The sequence below is a fragment of the Megascapheus bottae genome, chromosome 3 (genome assembly GCF_031878675.1).
Source record: "Megascapheus bottae isolate mThoBot1 chromosome 3, mThoBot2.hap1, whole genome shotgun sequence".
Lineage (NCBI taxonomy): Eukaryota > Metazoa > Chordata > Mammalia > Rodentia > Geomyidae > Megascapheus > Megascapheus bottae.
In genome coordinates, this window is record NC_143511.1 from 86,727,038 (window position 1) to 86,747,004 (window position 19,967).

Genomic DNA, 19,967 nt, shown 5'->3' on the forward strand with positions numbered 1-19,967 from the left:
GAGCTTGTGCCTGGGATGGAGAGAAAGCTCTTCAAATGGCTATGGTTTTGTCTTCTGCCAAAATAAAGGAATCACAGCTGGTTCGAAGCCTGAGTCCCCCCACCACCCCTGGCCCCCCACGGCAGGATGCCCAGGAGCAGGGGCTGCCATGGGTCTCCCTCCACCTTCGGCAAAAGATGGAGAGTAGGGCAGGAAAGCAATCCTATGTTCTTTTTCTCTTTCTTTTCCCCTCAACTCAGCTTAAGGCAAAAGTTTGGCAAAGCAAGTGTACGTAAGGCTGAGTGGCAGAGGATGGGGGAGGAGGGAGGGAGGGAGGGAAGGAGGGCGGGCAGACCCACAGCGCCAATGCATCCCCAGTGCAGGTCAGGCGGATGGAAGCCAAGGCTTCATGCCTGAGCCCCAAAAAGAGGAGCTGGGGGGGGGGGACAAAAAGCAGTATTGCAGGGAGTCAGCTGCAAGTGGAGAAGAGGGGAAGGAGGGTGCCCTTGAGGGGGGGACGACCCACAGGGGCTCCAGCTCCCCACGGGGAGGCAGGTGGGGAGCCGGGGAGCCGGGGAGCCGAGGGGTGGGGCGGCTAGCACAGTGAGACCCCAGCTGGAGAAGGTAGAATGGTTGTATTTGCTGAATGAGTGGTCCGGCCCGCGCAGAGCCGCGTTCCTCCAGTCTGACCGAGCGGGCGCGCGGGGTTACCGGTGCTTGGGCGGGATGACCACAAGCGGCTGGCCGTACTTGGGCCGCCACATGAGGACCTGGGCGTCGTTGGCGTTGGGCTTGACCAGGGCGCTGGGCGGGATGGGCTCGTTCTTGCTCAGGATTTTGGGCTGATCCTGGGCAATGGGCTCCCGCAGCCGGGCACGCTGGCCCAGGGGCCGGTTGGGGTTCACCTCGATGCTCAGCTGCATGCGCCAGTGCAGCGTCTGCAGGATGATCATGTCGTTGGTGGAGGTGTTGGTGGCCACCAGCCACGTGGTGAAGCTCTGATCCCGGTAGATGTTGGTCAGTTTGGCCACGTTGCTCTCGCTGACGGGCACGGCCCACGTGACGCTGGGGTAGAAGTTATCGTTCATGCTGATAATGAACTTGGAGTCTCTCTTGGTGGGGCCGACGATGGTGCAGGTTTCGGTGGTGTTGCCGTACCAGGGGTAGTTCACCCCGTCCGAGTCGCTGATGGCCTCGATTTTGCCCTCCTGGAGGTCGGGGAGCTCCCAGCTGGACCTGTGGAGAAGGCAGGCAGACTGGGTCATGCGACTGGACTGGCCACTCAAGTGGACATCCGTGTGTTCTCCTAGGGGCCTGGGGTGTGGCCCCAGCCCTGCAAGAGCCAGTCCACTTCTGGCACAGGTGGCACAGGTGGCACCTGAGGCCCGCAGTGCCCCGGGCCTGGCTCTGCTAGGCAGCGCATGGCAGGAAAGCACTGTGAGCCCCTCCTTCCCCAGCACGGGGAGGCTGAGGGCCTGCCCGAAACCTCAGGGTACAGGTTTCTGCCTGCCAGGGTCCCGGCCCTGCAATTCAGAAGGTGCCCCGCGCTCATCTGCCGGACAGGCATTTTTCAGTTTGTTTGTGGGGGTTTTTTTGTTGGTGGTGGTGGTGGCAATGGGGTTTGAAATCAGTCTCATGCTTTCTTTTTTCCAGTCGTGAGCTTGAGCTCAGGGCCTGAGCACTGTCCTTGGACTTTCTCAAGGCTAGAGCTCTACCACTTGAGCCTCAGCACCACTTCTGGGTTTTTTCTATGTATGTGGTACTGAGGAATTGAACCCGGGTCTTCGTGCATGCCAGGCAAGCACTCTACCGCTAGTTCAAACTCCTGGCCCAAGTCTCCTGCTTTCTTGATGTGCTTGCTCAGCTGCTGCAGCTCTACCACTTGAGCCACACTTCCAGCATGGCTTTGTTTGCTGGTTATTTTAAAGGAAAGAGTCTCACAGACTTCTGCACAGGCTGACCTGTAACTGTGACCTTCTAGATCTCAGCCTTGGCATCTGGCTTGTACAAGCATTTTTAGTGCTTTTGTTTGGACAGTGGTGGGGACTGAACCCAGGGTTTGAGGCTTGTCAAGTAAACGCTCTACACCGAGCCACACCTCAGTCTAGACAGAAATGTGTTATGCAAAGGTACTACTGTCTTAGTTCTGGCCAGTAAAGAGCTGGGCTTTTAGTTAAATCCTCACCTCATCACAACCACTCAGACATCAGCCCCCAGAGCCCAATCCCTGCCCCGTCACAGCCAGGTGACAGTCCCTCATGAGCCGGCTGCCAGCGGTGTCTCATGGGAGAGGTTACTCAGGCCTGGGAACCACCCCAGCAGTGCATTTTGGATCACAAGGTCTGTCCGTCTCTCCGGGTGGGAGGGGCGTGGCCTGGGGCAGGGTGGGAGGGGCGTGGCCTAGGGCAGGATGGGAGACCCAGCCTCAGACCTGGCCATTCATTCATCAGCTCTACCCCTCAGCAGCCTCATCCCACCCACCTCCCCAGCCAGCTCAAGGCTGGATGCCTCAACACACCCCAGCTGGCTCAGACAGAAACCTCCGGAGACCACTGGAGGGAGCAGCAGCTGGAGGCGCCTCTGAACTGACCCCAGGTTTTTGTTTTGCTTAAACTCAGGGCCTCCCACTCTCAACTGGCTTGATTATTCATAGCGGGTGCTCTACTACTTGAGCCAGATCTCTACTTCCAGCCTTTTGCTGGTAAACTGCAGATGGAGTCTCACTGACTTTCCTGCCCACGTTGGTTTTTAATCATGATCTCCAGATCTCAGCCTCCCGAGTAGCTAAGTCTACAGGCATGAGCCATGAGACACCAATTTATTCTTTTTTTTTTTTTGGCCAGTCCTAGGCTTGAGCTCAGGGCCTAGGCACTGTCCTTGAGCTTTCTCAAGGCTAGAACTCTTACCACTTGAGCCCCAGTACCACTTCTGGCTTTTTCTCTGTATGTGGTACAAAGGAATCTAACCCAGGTCTTCATGCATGGTAGGCAAGCACTCTACCACCAGGCCAAACCCCTGGCCCAAAGTCTTATTTCTAACGTCATTTTTCCTATTTTCTATTACATAAGCTTTTCGTGTGATGACTCTCTCACTGATACCTCCTGTGTGAGGGCCCATGTTATATTTGTTCTGAATGACCTTGAGCCACAAGATAGACCTTGCTACCTGTAGTCTCTGCTACAAGGGCAGAGGGCTAGACTCGGACCCCAGCCCTGCATATGCCGAGCCTTCACAGTGTGTGCACGATCCTGCACACACCAAATCTTCTTCAGGTGTACACAGTGGGCCACTGTGGGTGCCACCCCACAGCTCCCATGTGCTCCTGCCACCAAGGGCCTCGCCTGCCAGGCCCACAAGGCCTCCAGCCCACGGGCAGTGTGCTGCTCCTCCTCCTCAAGGATATCTCCCCCCAAGCCCCAGGGCACCATGAGTACTGACCAACGCCCGCCTCCTCACTGGCTTCTCCTGGTCCTTAGGGCAAGACTGGTGACTGAACTGTGGACTCCATGCAATGCAAGACCACAAGCACTTTTGCTCAAAAGGTAAGGACTTCAGGCTGAGTGCTGGTGGCTCACACCTGGCTACTCAGGAAGCTGAGATCTGAGGACTGCCGCTAGAGGCCAACCCAGGCTGGAAGGACTTCCAGATGAGACGCTCATCCCCAGTTAACCAGAAAAGACATCTGGAGGTGGAGCTGTGGCTTCAGTGGTAAAGTGTCTGCTAAGAGGCAGCAAGCACCTCAGCCTCAAGTTCAAGTCCTAGTACAGGCACAATAACAAAACCAACAAGAACCCGTTTCCTAGGCCATCGGGAGAGGCCAGTGCCATCACCTGTCACACACGGTGACCTTCAGGGCGTGCACCCTACAGACAGCAGCCGAGAGCCAGTGGCCCCTTCACTTGTCGGTGGCCTGCATGGCTCCCCTCCAGTCCCTGCTCCTGTCACCCACCCCGCTGGCAAACCTCCGCAGAGCCCCTGCCACACTGAACACCAAGTCCAGGAAAGGACACACAGAACCTCCACTCCACGGGGGAGAGGGGAACCTGCACCCAAGGCCCCCCTAAGGGTCTTCTCTTCCTTTGCGTTCACCCTGACCCGGGACCCCCGAGCCCTGCCTGGTCTCCCAGGAGCTGCTGAGATATCCAAAAAACACAAAGCTGATCACACAGCTCTGGTCCTGTTGTACTTAATATGGTTCTCCATTGCCTATGAGTATAGACACAGGCATGCGCACGCGCGCACACGCACACACACACACACACACAGGCTCTGAGCAGTATGATGGACAGCATATGAGCCTTCAAACTCACATTCTGTCCATTGTGCTGCTCAGAGTCAGGCTTTCCCCGGGGGGGGGGGGGGTTCATAGACTGGAAGTGGGTCTTCCTCGTGGAGGCCTCAGGGCAGGTGTGACTTGCCACTGTGACCTCAGGCCAGGTTGGCTACCCGGGCCCGCTTTCCTGTCTCCTCCAGCCAGTGACCCAGTGCTCCTCGAGTGCGGAGTGTGGAGGGGCCTCAGGGTGTGGCTGCAGGCCTGGATGTTTCCAGGCAGGTGCAGACTCCCCTCCAGCTCAGGGCTCTCTGACTACAAATTCCAGTCCTGGACTCTGGAATTGAGAAATGGCAGCCAACACCATTCCTGGGCCAGAATTGACCAAGCACCACATGCATCTGTCATCCTGCCCATATGTCTCTCCTGGCTTCTTATCCACTTACTGTCAATGGCCCTTCACCAGGATAGGGGCACATGCCTACAATCTTGAGATAGCCGGGCTTCCTATCAAGATTCTCTAAAAATAAAATAGCAGATCACACTTCAAAGCCCTGAGACTCTTATCTCCAATTTACCAGCAAAAACCTGGAAGTGGAGCTGTGGCTCAAATGGTACAGTGCCAGCCTTGAGTAGAAAAAAAGCTAAGGAACAGCGTGCCCAGGCCATGAATTCAAGTCCCAGCACCAGCCACCCTGCAACAACGTAACACCTTTCTCCTGGTGGAAACATCTAGTGTCTCCCTGGTCACCTGCCCTTTAGACTACAATTCCCCAATTCTCCAGCCAGGAACCTGGGGTTGTCCAGGGCTCCTCATTCCTAGCAGTAGTGAAGAGTGGGAAGGAAAAAAAAAAATCCCCCTACAAACAAGCTGTCCCAGCAACTTCCCCCAACACTCATCCATCCACTTGTGTGCTCAGAGGGTGACTGGATGGCTGAACAAGCTAGGCCCGGGTTGGGCACCAGGGCTCTGTGGATCCTCATCTACCTGCAACACAGCTGAGTCCGGAGGCCAAGTCTACTTGGCAGAAGCTGCCTCCAGCCAAGGGACCCTGGGTGACTCTGCCCTGCCCAAGCTCCCAGAGCTGCAGCTTTTATGTTCCACCCAAGGGAGGTGGACAGCCCAGGCCTGGGCCATCCCCCACTGCTTCCTCCACACACACAAAAAAGCCTACAAACAGGGACTTCCTTCTCCCATACCCGCCCACCCTGGCCTCTGCTGGAGCCTCCGCCTGAGCCCACCACACCACCGAGGCCGCCTTCCGGAGAGGAAACCCAGGCCTCAATTGTTCTGTGCGAGGGGAGTGCAACGCTCGGGCTCCAGCTTCAGGAAGAGGCCACGTGGTTGGCAAGGACAATCCTCCAGGCCTGTCTCCAGAGCTGCAGGCCTCCAGTAAGCTTCCTCACTCCGAGATCCTCAGAGAAGGGGGAGGGGGAGAAGACTCTCCAGGCTGCCTCTTCCGGTTCTAGGCCGCACTGGGGAAGCCTAGCCCGTGGCAGCAGATGTAGGCACAAATACGGGCAAGAAAGACCCACGAGGCCTCCTGCTGTCCTACCACAGAGGGAACAGGAAACAAAGGAGAAGGGCGAAGGCCACGCCTTAGCAATGCAGCCATCTTGATGTTGCCAAGCAGGGCAGAGTGGTGAGTAATCACGGGTGATCGAGATTCATAACCACAGCACTGAGAGCTACGGAGCATGGAAAGCTACGCACTCATTCCACACGATGCAATGCCATCTGCCATGTGACGCTGCCATTCCTACCACTGCCACCCAGCACGGCCAGTCCACAGAGGGGCTCAGGGAGCTGGGAGTTGAGGATCACAGTTCAAAGCCAGTGCAGGTGGAAAAGTCTGTGAGACTCTCCTCCTTCAGTTAACCACCAGAAAACTGAAAGTGATACTGTGGCTCAAAGTGCTAGCCTTGAGCTTAGGAACAACACCCAGGCCCTGAGTTTGAGCCCCACGACAGACACAGACACACACCACACAGAGAAAGTAGAAGGCTCTGAAAGTTTAACAGACTTGACTCAGGGCTGCCTGGCACTGGTGGTTCACGCCTATAATCCTAGCTATGCAGGAGACTGAGATCTGAGGATCGAAGTTCAAGCCAACTTGTGCAGAAAGGTCCATGAGGCTCTTATCTCCAACGAACTACTAAAATAATAGCCAAGTATAGCACAAATAGTAGAGCAGTAGCCTGAGTGAAAAAAAAAAAGCCTAAGGGATGGCGCCCAGGACTTAAATTCATGCCTCAGTACCAGTACACACACATACACACAAGTGTGGGGGCAGGATTCCCCCTCAGGCTGGGCAGGGGCACAGAGAGACCCTCTCTCTATGTGAGCCCCTGCTTCCACAGCCTGGCCTTAGCAGTGGGCCAGGTTCCCTGGGAGTTCGGGAAGGACAAACTAAGGATAAACAGCACTTTTCCCACCCTGGCAAGAAACAGGGACTCCTCACTCAGAAGGCTGAGCGGCAGGTGGCAGGCGACAGCTGAGGCACAGCACAGCTAGCAGGCAGGTCTCCCACAGTTTGCAGGGAGGTTGGCTTCAAAAGCCACGGGGGTTGGACCCAAAAATTCTTAAGAGTTCTGAGGGGCTGGTGGAGAAACGCCATCTTACAGCTTGCCCGTGGAAAGCTATGGCTGCTGGGGAGGTGCTGGGGTTTGCATTGCTGCATTTCTTTTTTTCTTTTTGCCAGTCCTGGGGCATGAACGCAGGGCCTGGGCACTGTCCTTGTGCTTTCTCAAGGCTAGCGCTCTACCACTTGAGCCACAGCACCACTTCCGGCTTTTTTCTGTGTATGTGGTGGTACCGAGGAATCGAACCCCGGTCTTCATGCATGCTAGGGTGCCCGGAGGTTGAACTAGTGGTGGAGTGCTTGCACTGCTGCATTTCAAACCCCAGAATGTCACGCTAACAAGTTCACCCTCTGGCTTGGAGATTAATTCCAAGCCGGGATAATGTTTGGGGATATTAAGGATTTCAGTTAAGTATTTGGAATTAATATTTTTAATACAAGCCCATTTCCAGAGAACATAAGCCCTAATCTAGCCTCAGCTGCCTGGCTGTCCCCTCCCCAAATCGCTGGTGTCCGGGCTTGGGTTTTACTTTAATGATTCAAGTGATCTGGGGGCTCAATCTGGTGATTCTCAACCAGGGAGCCCTGGGCCACGTGTGGACATGTGTGCCCCACCCCCACCCAGGCCAGCCCCAGCAGGAAGAAGCATCCACAGCCAGGCAGGTGGAAGGACAAGGCTGGCAGAGGTTTCTGCTTAATGTCACCCACGCAGGAAGTCTGGGGTAGGGAAGACAGGAAGGCTTTTAAATCCCATCGAAATGCTTCCACTTGCATTCAGGAAGAAGCTACTGTCAGGCTGCAAATGGCCTCCTGGGGCCCCCTGGGAGCCCCCAGCCACTGCAGGCTGGTGTCCCTTGCTGGCCATGCTGGGAGCCTCCACCTCTGCCCCTCCCCCATCTGGTCCCACCCCACCTCAGCACACCCTGAGAAGGCGCTGGAGACACGCCGGCCAGAGCCAGGGGGCCGGCGGGGCAGATGGCGCCCAAGGAAAATGGCTCTGCTTTTAGTCACTTCAACCGGCTCTGGATTATGCTATTTTTAAATTTTAAAAATTACAGTAGAGAGTGGGGTTCTGACAGCTCGTGTTTATAATCCTAGCTACTTAGAAGACTGAGATCTGAGGATCATTGATTCAAAGCCAGCCAGGCAGACAAATCCGTGAGACTCTTATTTCCAATTAACTGGCAAAAAGCCACAAGTAGAGCCGGGGTTCAAGTGGCAGAGTGCCAAGCCCTGTGTACAAAAGCCAAGAAAGAGCTTGAGGCCCTGAGTTCGAGCCCCAGTCCCCGCACACACATCCGCTGTGTATGGCGGCCACTATGTGGATGAGGAGACAGCTGGGCTAGGAAGAAAATGCACTGCAAGATGACAGCTGTCCTGTCTCAGACAATATAAATTCCATGGCTTCCACCAGAATGACAATGCCAGGTTCACGGAGGATGGCCACTTGCACTCTGGACTCACCTGAGCCTGCCCAGGACTCAGGGGTTGTCTGAGTAATTCCCGCACTACTGCATGGGCAGGGACTCTGGTCAGACCACAGTCACACCCGGGGAAGTGGCAGAGCCTGGCTGCATGCCCGCAGGCCACGGTGCCCGGCTCATCTAACCAACACGGTGCGGGAGGTGAGGCTGCCCAGCTCCCCGCCGCTCGGGTCAGCTGCGAAGACACCGTGCATGACACCACACTGCCTGAAACCCAAGGAAAACTTCTGCTTTTCAACAACTGCCCTCAATGCCCTGCAGGACCAAGGAGGTTTCTGGGTTACTAAGGCTTCTTGGGGAAAGTTTCCCCTTCTCCCAAATAATGGAACCCCCAACACCCTGCTTCTCTACACAAGCTGCAGGGTCCTTCTGAGAGAGAAAGGCTCAGGGGTGAAGACACAGCTCTTTTATGTGGGGGGGGGTCCCCACATGCCCTGTGGGCGTCCACCTGCTTTGGGGACCTTGGTGACAGGCACGTTTCTGTTGTCCCATCTTCCTGTTTCCCTTGGGATTTAGAGTTGCTAAATGGGGAAGACCACAGTCCAGAAACAAGTGGCCCAGAATATTCTTCTGTTGGGGCTAGGATCTGAATCCCCCATATGTAGAGCTTGGAAGTGAAATTGTAAAGGGCACTCCCAGTGCAAGAGGGACTCTGGGACAGCGTCCAGAGTGTCATGGGCTCAACTGAGAATTTCCCTTGGGACCTCAGAGCACATACACACACTCCCCGAATCCCCGTAGCCCTCAGGAAAAGCCATTTCCTAACCTCTGTCCCCCAGTGGTCTTCCCACAGCTATCCTGCGCTCATTCCACACTGGACACAAGCCAAACCCCAATCCAGGGTCCTTAACATCCCAGGAACATTCTAGAGACCAGGCTAAAGAGAAACAGCCAGTGGGCCGTTCTGAGGAGGGTCCCCTGGAGGGGGATGACCACCGACCTCTGACATGTGCCTCCACATCTCAGGTGACCTCCCTCCAAACACCTCCGCCATTTTCCACAATGAACACCCCCAGGTCCACCCCCACAGACAAGTGCAAGCAGGAGCACAAAACCCAGGACAAGAACGTCTGGAGACCTAAGAGGCCCTGAGTGTCTACCATGTGTGCCGATGGAGGCCTGGGGGACTGAGCAGTGGCCTCTTTGTTGACCCCAGATGCTCTCTTCAGGCCCAGGGAAAACTTGCATTTCCTTCAGAGACAGGAACCTGGGGGCCACAGACCAGGGAATGACCTTGATTCTAAGTAAGGCAGCCAGGAACTGGTAGTTCACGCCTGTAGTCCTAGCTACTCAGGAGGCTAAGATCTGAGGATCAAAGTTCAAAGCCAGCGTGGGCAGGAAAGTCTCTTGAACTCTAATCAGCAGTGGCTGAAGAGTTAGAGGAGCCAGAGACAAAGGGACAGTACCCAGGCCCTAAGTTCAAGCCCAGCACAAGAAAACAAAACAATTCACAGATGAATTCCAGCCGGGGCAGCCCCCCTCCCTCCGCCCCCCCTCCCTCCGTCCCCGGGGGGCAGAGTGGGGGTGCTCACATGCCCTGCTCCCCATACTGGTTGTAGAACTCCATGTGGCTGCACGCCTGAATCCAGCCCACGATCCACGTCTCCTTCTTGGGGATGGGTGGCATGACCACCTGGGCTGAGGCCCGGAAGTGGGGCGTCCGGTAGCGGAGCACCACGCTGGAGGACTCGTCGATGCTGGTGGGGATGGGGTCGATGGAGGCCTTCACGTCGATCACGGTGATGCCTTCCCGGAAGACTCTGGCTTTGCCTCCGATGCTCTGAATACAGCCCATGGCACACAGGACCACTCTGATCTCCAGGGAAGGCCAGCAGTCCCAGGGCAGACAGGGCATTGAAAGGGCAGAGGCCGCAGAACCCAGTGTAGACGGGTGCAATCCAATCTCAACCCTCAAGACCGAAATCCATAGGACAGACGGCTCCCGGGGTGGAGGGCGCCGCTTATAAATAGGGATCCCGCTGCATCTCAAGAGCCCTGGCTCCCGGCTCTCCTCCTTCCAAGTGGACAAAAATCACCGATACTCTTTGGGTTAAAAAAAGAGAAACGTCTGGAGTTTATGGAGCTTAGTGGGTGAGCATGTCGTGACATCCAGGCGCGGGGACCGCAGCTCGCAGACTCGGGCTCAGGTGCTCCACGGCGGCCGGCGAGCGTTGGCGGGCGCACCAGGGAGGAAGGCCGGGTCCCCGCGCTCGGGCCACCCTCGCCGCACCGCGCCGACTTCCTGCCGCGCCGCCTTCCGCACACGCGAGCTCCGGGGGCCACCCGCGCGCGCCCGGCGGGGCCCGATCCGCCCGGGGCCCGGCGCCCACACCCGCGGGGCGCGCCGCCGTCCGCCGTCCGGGGAGCCGCGGGGCTGCGCTCGGCCGCCGAGGACCTGCGGGGAGGTGGGGGGGGACCGGGCGTCAAAGTTGAGCCGAACTTCTGCTGCGGGGGGCGGGGGCGCGGAGGCGGCGGCGCGGGGCGCGGGCGCGGAGCTCCCGGCGCAGCTCTGGGCGGTCTCCCCGGAGGCGGCGCCCCCGCCCGCCGCCCGCCCCGTCAGGGGCCGCCGCGCCGCCGCGCGCTCCAGCGAATAATCGTCGCCGTGACATCGCCGCCGACGCCCTGCGGGCGCCGGGGCGCGCGGGTGCGGGGCCGCTGCGGAGGGTCCCGCCGCCCCCGGCCCGCTCCGGCCCCCGGGGGCGTCCGACTGGGCGCGCACGCCTTTCGAGGGCCGGGGTCGCGGTGCCCCCCGCCCCGCTCGGCCGGGTCGGGCCCCGACTCCGGCGCCCCGCCAGCCCCGCGCGCCGCGCCGGCCGCTGCGGGAACTTTGGCTCGCGCGGCCCCGCCGGGTGAGCCGCCGACTCACCTGCCGGCCCGGGGCGCGCGGCGCCCGGCCCCACCGTGCGCACGTTCCCGAGGGGCGCTCGCGCTGCGCCGGGGCTCCCGGGGCGGCCGGGGGCGGAGGCCGAGCCGGGCTGCCGCCCCGCCCGCGCCCGGCCTCTATTTGACGGTCATCGCGCGCGTGCGGCCGCCGCTCGGCTCCCCCGCCGCGCCCCAGCCCCGCGCGCGTCCCGCGCCGCCCCGCGCCGCTGCGGCATCGGCCAAGCGACCCGGTCAAACTTTGCCGAAACTCGGCCCCCGGCGCCGGCCTGGGCCCCGCAGCCGCCCGCAGCCGCCGGCCCGCGGGAGGCAGGTCCGCAGGCGGCCGCGGGGCGCCTCCCCCCGCGCCCGGCCCGCACGCGGCGCGCCCGCCCCCTGGCGGCCCCGCTCCCCGCTCGGCGCTCCGCGGCGGCGGGTGGGGGGAGGGGAGCCCCACCTCCCCGGCAAAAAAAAAAAACCGACATTTCCTCCGAGGCCGGCGGGGATTGTGGGTAGTGTAGTCCGGCGGCTGCGCGGGCCGGGGCGCGGCGGGGGCCCTGGAGCTCTGCAGCCCCCAGGTCTTCCCGGGATCAGGGCCGGGCCGGGGCGGCGCGGGGAGGAGGCCGCACCCCCGGGCCTGGGCCCTGACAGCTGACAGGTGGCCCACGACCTGCGGGGGACACAGCTGTGATGCTTTGTGAAAGGTTCACGGGTCATGGAGAGGAGGCCTAGACCTTCCGCAGGAGGGGACCCGAGGCCCCCTGCCCGCTGTCCGCCCTGCCCTGGCCTGGGGCCGGCCCGGGGGAGCGTGGTCTTGTACAGGCAGCCCCTCTCCCGATCCCTCTCCCCATCCAGCCCCCACCCCACACAAGTCCAAGGGAGTTGTGACATCAGGAAAGTCAGGCAGAGGAAGTGGGGCTGTGGCTGTGGGGTAGGGCGGTAGCCTTGAGCTGGAGAGCTCAGCGACAGCGCCCAGGCCCAGAGTTCAAGCCCCAGGACTGACAAAAAAAAAAAATAGGCAGGGAGCAAGGCTCAAGGGGGAAGACTGCCAGCCTGGCAAAGGCCGAGTTCAATCCCAATCTTGCCAAAAAAAAAAAAAAAGAACAGAGCCCAGAGTGCTGGGAGCAGAGAGGAGCTGTTCTCACTCCAGGGTCTCTCCTTGGAGGTGGCCAATCAGGGCAAAGGTTCAGCCAATGCAGGTGGCTGCTGCCTTTCTGCATCCTGCCCTCACTTCTCCCTCCTGGCCTTTGGCTCACATCCCTAGTTCTGAGAGAGCACACTCCTTCCATTCAACTAGGACATAGCTATGCCCCATCTTGCCAACTCAGACCAAGAATGGCAGGGTGGCCAAGCCAAGGCCACAGAGACAGCCCTCGTGGACGGTTTGCTTACCACACAGGAGAACCACTGAGACAACTCCGGGATTCCCCGAGAGGCCCTTTCAAACTGACTTCTAAGTTGTCATCCTTGGAACTCCTGCGGTCTTCATCGTCTCCTGTGACAGCAGATAATTATGAGGCCACTGTTGGTAAGGATGGCATTGACTTTTAAGTTGCCCATCTCAGCAGCCTTCTTCCCATGACCCTGATAGCCTGGCACAGAGCCAGACCTCACAGCCAGGGCATGCCTCAATGGCAGTGCTGCCATCCTGGTAACAAAATTGGGGGCATTGAGTAAACACGTTGGGGAAGATACAGAGGCCACAGCCCTAAGTTGATAAGCAGAGATGTCCCTGGAGGTAAGTTCTAGGGGGCTCTCCTCACTGGAGCGCTATCACTCCCCGGAGGCCTGGGCGTGGCCTGGCCCTGAGTGGCAGTGATAAAGCATGTGGTAGGTGCTTGTGAAGCCAGCTTTGTCTTCTTCACTCCCGCCTTCACCCTGGGTGTCAGAAACAACTCTAAGGAGAGAAAAGCCAGGGGCAGAGGCTTCTCCGAATCTGATCACAGCCCCCAGCCAGCCATTACCACCCAGCACACTGCCCTAAATGACCAGGGTTGACCTCTTCCAGCCAGGAGGGAAGGCTCCCGGAGCAGGTGCCTGGATGTTCACTGATCAAGACTGGCAAAGCAGAGACTTGCTCATTTCGTGGTTTTGTTTTTTCGGTTGGTCTTGGGGCTTGAACTCTGGCCCTGGGCACTGAGCTGTTTTTGCTCAAGCCTAGTGCTCTGTCTCTTTGAGCCACAGCACCACTTACGTTTTTCTGGTGGTTAATTGGAGATAAGAGTCTCATGCACTTTCCTGCTGTGGCTGACTTTGAACCTCGATCCTAAAATCTCAGCCTCCTGAGTTGGATTACAAGCGGGAGCCACTGGGGCCCAAGGCTTCCTAGTTCCTACGAACTTGAAAGATTTTTTTTTTTTGGCCGGTCCTGGGCTTGAACTCAGGGCCTGAGCACTGTCCTTGGATTTTCTCAAGGCTAGAGCTCTACCACTTGAGCCTCAGCACCACTTCCGGCTTCTTTTCTATGTATGTGGTACCAAGGAATTGAACCCGGGTCTTTGTGCATGCTAGGCAAGCACTCTACCAGTAGGCCAAACTCCCGGCCATTGAAAGATTTTTTTTTTTTTAATGGCCTTGATAATAATTAGCTGTGGAAAACTATCCATCCTCCCTCCTCCACTCCCCTAGATTAGACTCAACCACACTGAGTCTTATTGAGCTAGACTGCAGAAGATTTTGTGGTTTCTACTTTGAGTAGCTAAGATCCTGAGCCACCAGCACCCAGTTATAACGTGCTCACGTTCACATGAAGACGCTGGCTGTGCAGTGCAGGGAGCAGACCCAAGGTTGGTTTGCCAGGCTCCAAGCTGAGGTACAGCTCTGCCAGGGGCAGCTCTGACAGACAGAGGATCTGAGCAAGCTGGGCTGTCTTGTGTAGCCCCTGGAAGTCACTGCCTCTCGGATCTTCCTGCATGCCACATGACCCTTCCTCCTGCTCAGAGTGGTTGAGAGAGGGCAGCATTCATGGAGGGTGAGGGGTGGGCCAGCTGTCACAAAGCACAGACCCTCGCTATGCACTGTCAGTAAATGGCTCTGTCTGGCATGTTATCGGAGGTGGAGAAGGTCCCCAGTGTCTCTCCATTCCTGATACTTTGATGCAGAGAGGTTGTGAAAAACCAAAGCTACAGAGTGAGTCAGAGCAGAAGCCATGGTGGGGCTGCCAGCTGGGCTTGCGCACAGAACCTAGAACACATCTATGCGCTGCACAGACTACAGCGGGAGCCCGTGTGGCTCCTCCGTGCCAAGTTGCCCTTGGCAGCCGGAGTTTGACACATACTTCATGGCTCTGTCCAAATATCATTCCACAATCTACTGATGAGGGCATTGAGCCCCAGTGGGCAAAACCAAGCAGCCTGGTGCAGAGACCCAGGGGCTCTATACAGCAGCAGGCACCCTGACCACTGCTCTCGGAGATGCAGGGACATGTTTAGGGGTCACCAGAGAGAGCTCTGAGGTCATCATCTCTTGGGCACCAACCTGAACCCAGAACCATAGGGGTCCCCAGAAAGTTCCCCACCTCCAAAAGGGGAAAGTAGGCAGAAAGGTGTTTTTGCATATGAAACAGGGCCTTGATCTGCAGAGGACAATGTTGATGCTGAGATTCTATTGTCCTGACTGTTCTAGGCCAGGTCAGACTTAGGGACACTCTACCGGCCTCCCCACCACCCTAAACTTGTTTGCTGCTTTACTATTTTACTCATTTAACCAGTCCTGAGACTTGAACTCAGGGCCTGAGCACACTCCTTGAGCTTTCTCAAGGCTAGGGCTCTACCACTCATCCACTGCACCGCTTTCTGCTTTATCTGTATATGTGAAACCGAGGAGTCGAACCCCGGTCTTCATGCATGCTAGTCAAGCACTGTACCACTAGGCCAAACTCCCAGCTCTTACTATTTTATTTTTATGTGCAGGTCCTCAACTTGAGGCCTGCACACTGTCCCTGAGCTTTTTTGCTCACGGCTAGAGTTTTACCACTTGAGCCACAGCTCCACTTCTGGCATTTTGTGGCTAACTGGAGATAGGAATCTCACCATAGGCTTTCCTGCCTGGGGCTGGTGTTGAACCATGAGCCTCAGATCTCAGCTTCCTGAGTATCTGGGATTACAGGTGTGAGCCACTGTACCCAGCTTCCTTCTTTACTATCGATGGAACATTCCACTGGGCCTAGTACTCAGAAGAGCTTGTGAACCTTGGCTCCAGCCAGACAAGCAACATCGCTTAGTTCCCTCAATGCCAGCACTGCACTAAAGGTCCCATAAAAGAGATGAATGAAGACATCAAACCAGTCCTCGGAATGGCTGGGAGGAAGCGAGGATGACTCTAAATCAGGAGGTAGATGAGTAAGTTGTTTGGATGTGTGTGTTCAGGGTTGCCTGAGGGAGGAGGAGGTGAAGGTGTCCAGGGACTAGGATATGAGCTGGATTGTGTTGGTGTGAATTCATGTGTTTTGTCCTTGACTCTGTTCAGGAGGGCATGCAGAAAATGTAACGTGTGAGCAAGCACAGGCCGTTGTGCACTCACTGTGTGGCTGTGTGTGTCATGTGAGGGTGTGTGGTGGTTGTGTGTGTTTCTTTCTGTGTGTGTGGTGGCATGTGCCATGAGTGTGAAGATTGTGTCTGCATTCGTGCAAAGGTGTGAGCTGAGGGAGGTGGGGGCTGGCCAGAGGCAGGCCAAATCTTTGTGTCTCACTCAGTTTCTGTGTGGGTTGGTAGGGGTGTGTGTGTGTGTGTGTGTGTGTGTGTGTGTGTGTGTGTGTGGTGTGGTGTGGTTTTGTGCTCAAGGCTAGAACTTGAGTCACAGCTTCAGTTCTGGCTTTTTTGTTGATTTACCTGGAGATGCGTTTCTTGGTTTCTCTGCCCAAGTTGTATTTCATCCCCGATCCTCTGATCTCAGCCTCTGGAGTAGCTAGGATTCCAGGCGTGAGTGCCAGTGTTGGTAAAGGCTGAGTCCCCAGACCTGCAGTCCAGAGCACAGGTGGTCTCAGAGCGGGGAGCCTGTAAACATGCAATCACTGTACCTCCCTGGCCAGGCCCCCAAGTCAGGTGCCAGCACTGGTATGCATGCTTCATTCTGTACCCCTCTGCGAGTCTCTGCACCCCTCTTCTTCCCCTCTGACCAGGGGTAAGAATCCCATATGCAGGCAAAGTAGTAGGGGTCACAACTGCCTCGACCTGAAAGCTCCAAGGGTCCTATCCAGGTCTGGGGTGCACGCCAGGAGAGACCAGGGGGCGGCCCCGAGCTGGAGCTGGTGCAACCCCCCCCCCCCCCCGATCCTGAGCAGGGGGTTGGTGGGGGCTGGGGAGCTCACCAAGGGGTTAAAATAAATGGGTAAAGCATCAGGTTTCCCTGAACAGAGTAACCCAGGAGCCTCTTAGAAGAGTGGGGAGAGCCCTCCCCAAGCAGGCCCAGCACAGGAGCCAGCAGGACCTCCTGGCAAGGACCCCAAACTTGGTCCCTCCTGCTGCGCTCCAGCTTTTCACCCACCTCTGTTTGAAGCCTGGGCAGGAAAGGTTGGAGAGACATTTTTTTGTTTTGTTTTTTTTTTTGGCAGTCTTGGAGCTTGAACTCAGGACCTGAGCACTGTCCTTGGGCTTTCTCATGGCTAGAGCTCTACCACTCGAGCCATAGTACCACCTGCAGCTTTTTCTATTTATATGGTAAAGAGGAATTGAACCTGGGATTTCGTGCATGCTAGGCAAGCACTCTACCACCAGGCCACACTCCTGGCCTATATGGGAGAGACTTTTTTTTTTTTTTTTTTTTTTTGCCAGTCTTGGGCTTGAGCTCAGGGCCTGAGCACTGTCCTTGGACTTTCTCAAGGCTAGAGCTCTACCACTTGAGCCTCAGCACCACTTCCGGCTTTTTTTTTTTTTCTATGTATGTGGTACCGAGGAATCGAACCCGGGTCTTCATGCATGGTAGGCAAGCACTTTAACCACTAGGCCAAACTCCCGGCCATGGGAGAGACTCTTATCTCCAGTTTAGCACAAAAAGCCAGAGTGGAGCTCAAGTAGTAAAGAGTCAGCTTTGGGCAAAAGAGCTCAGTAACTGCACCCAGACCCTGAGTTCAAGCTCCAGGACTAGCACACACACACAGAAGCTAGAAATAGGACTGGGAGTCTGGCCTAGTGATTGAGTGCTTGCCTAGCAGGCACGAAGACCCAGGTTCGATTCCTTGGTATCACATACATAGAAAAAGCCAGAAGTGGTGCTGTGGCTCAAGTGGTAAAGCATTAGCCTTGAGAAAACCCAAGGACAGTGCTTAGCCCCTGAGTTCAAGCTCCAGGAGGCTGGTAGAGCACCAGCCTTAATTGAAAAGCTGAGCAGAGCATAATGTCCTGAGTTCAAGCCCCAGAATGAACATTAAAAAAGAAAAAGGAAAAAAAAAAGGGATCTTGCACATGTTTGTATTGCTAAGTGAAAGGGGAGAATTATACTTAAAAGATGTGTAATGTGGTTGTATTTTCTACTTCCTTCCTTCCTCCCTTCCTTTCCCTTTCTTTCTTCCCTCCCTTCCTTCCTTCCTTCCTTCTCTTTCTTTCTTTCTTTCTTTCTTTCTTTCTTTCTTTCTTTCTTTCTTTCTTTCTTTCTTTCTTTCTTCTTTCCTTCTCTGTTTTTGTGCTAGCCCTCAGACTTAAGCTCAGGGCCTGGGCACTGTCCCTTATGCTTTCTTTGCTCAAGGTTAGCTCTTATATCACTTTAGTCACAATACCTCTGTTGTTTTTTTCTGAGTAATTTATTGGAAATAAGAGTCTCATGGATTGTCCATCCTTGCCTGGCTTCTAACTGCAACCCTCAGATCTCAGCCTCCTGAGTAGCTAGGATTACAGGTGTGTGTCACCAATACCTGGCTATGATTATATTTCCTAATGAATAGTTGTGTGTATGGATATGTGTGATATACATAGATCTTATTTGTTTAATATATATTTCCTGATTGTAAAAATCATATTTGTTATAAAATAGCTTCATAACTAAAAATAAAAGATGTGAATTACTTTGTAACTTGGCCACCCTTGCCTTAGTTTTCTCATAGAAGGATTATAATATAATCTGTATTACATTTTTTTGCAGAAGATGTTGCCTTTATTGCTGCAATAACAAAATATATATTTGAAATATTAGAACTTGCCCAGAACATTTATGCCACTAAACACAAGGACATTAGAAAAATATATGTACATAGCTAACATATATAACGTATTTTTTCTTTTTTTATACTTTTTTATTGTAGTTAATAGAAGGATTACATTGTATTCACCATATAATGTAATTTTTTTGTGTGTGTTTGTGTGTGCTGGTACTAGAGCTGAACTGAGGACCTGCAAAGCCATAGATCCATTAGTTTTTGTTGTTTTTCTTTCTGGCTAATCAGAGCTAACTGTCTCTAACTGTCTTGAGAACTTTTCTTTTTTTCTTTTTTCTTTTTTTTTTTTTGCCAGTCCTGGGCTTGAGCTCCAGGCCTGAGCACTGTCCTTGGGATTTTTCTTTTTTTTTTTTTGCCAGTCCTGGGCTTGAGCTCAGGGCTTGAGCACTGTCCTTGGACTTTCTCAAGGCTAGAGCTCTACCACTTGAGCCTCAGCACCACTTCTGGCTTTTTGCTATGTATGTGGGGTACCGAGGAATCGAACCTGGGTCTTCATGCGTGCTAGGCAAGCACTTTAACCACTAGGCCAAACTCCCAGCCCCCCCCTTTTTTTTTTGCCAGTCCTGGGCTTGAGCTCAGGGCATGAGCCCTGTCCTTGGACTTTCTCAAGGCTAGCACTCTACCACTTGAGCCTCAGCACTATTTCCAGCTTTTGTCTATGTATATGGTACCAAGGAATCGAACCTGGGTTTCGTGCATGCTAGGCAAGCACTTTAACCACTAGGTCAAACTCCCGGCCCCGATGTCCTTGGGATTTTTCAAGGCTAGAGCGCTACTACTTGAGCCACAGCACCATTTCTAGCTTTTTTCTGTGTATGTGGTACTAAGGAATCGAACCTGGGTCTTTGTGCATGCTAGGCAAGCACTCTACCACTAGGCCAAACTCCTGGCCCCTGAGAGTTGTTTTTTTTTTTTTTTTTCCTGCCAGTCTTGGGGCTTGAACTAAGGGCCTGAGCACTGTCCTTGGGCTTTCTCAAGGTTAGAGCTCTACCACTTGAGCCACAGCACCACTTCCATCTTTTTCTGTGTATGCGGTAACAAAGGAATCGAACCCGGGTCTTTGTGCATGCTAGGCAAGCACTCTACCACTAGACCAAACTCCCAGCCCCTCTTGGGAATTTTTCTGCCTGGGCTAGCTTCAGACTTCCATCCTCAGATCTCAGCTTCCTGAGTAGCTAGAATTTCAAGCTTGAGCCACGATACCTGGCTAATTAAAACCATTGCAATAAGAAGAAACATTTGGGTAATAAGAAAAAGTAATGTTGTTGATAATATACTGTTTTATGAACTGGCTATTTTAGGGTTGCAGGAAGACAGCAATGAAAGCACTGGAGGGAGGGAGGGATGGATGAATGAACAGATGAATGGATGGATGAAGCTGATGACTCAGCAGGTAGGATTATGGGCTTTTTGGCAGGCACTTTTTTTTTCCAGTCCTGGACTTGAACTCAGGGCCTGAGCACTGTCCTTGGACTTTCTCAAGGCTAGAGCTCTACCACTTGAGCCTCAGCACCACTTCTAGCTTTTACTATGTGTGTGGTACTGAGGAATCAAACCTGGGTCTTTGTGCATGCTAGGCAAGCACTCCACCACTAGGCCAAACTCGTGGCCCCTGGCAGGCACTTTTAAAGGGTCATGATTGAGGA

General features: G+C 55.2%; 1 protein-coding gene across 1 annotated transcript; it reads right to left on the bottom strand.

The window, feature by feature from the left end:
• Positions 1-595: 595 nt before the first annotated feature.
• On the bottom strand, positions 596-10,824 carry Fam78a (family with sequence similarity 78 member A). The gene is made up of 2 exons (XM_090330832.1): positions 9,848-10,824; positions 596-1,215 (listed from the first exon to the last, which is right to left on the bottom strand). Exons 1-2 carry the CDS (start codon positions 10,168-10,170, stop codon positions 687-689), a joined length of 852 nt encoding a protein of 283 aa, XP_090186958.1. The 5' UTR covers positions 10,171-10,824; the 3' UTR covers positions 596-686.
• Positions 10,825-19,967: the final 9,143 nt, after the last annotated feature.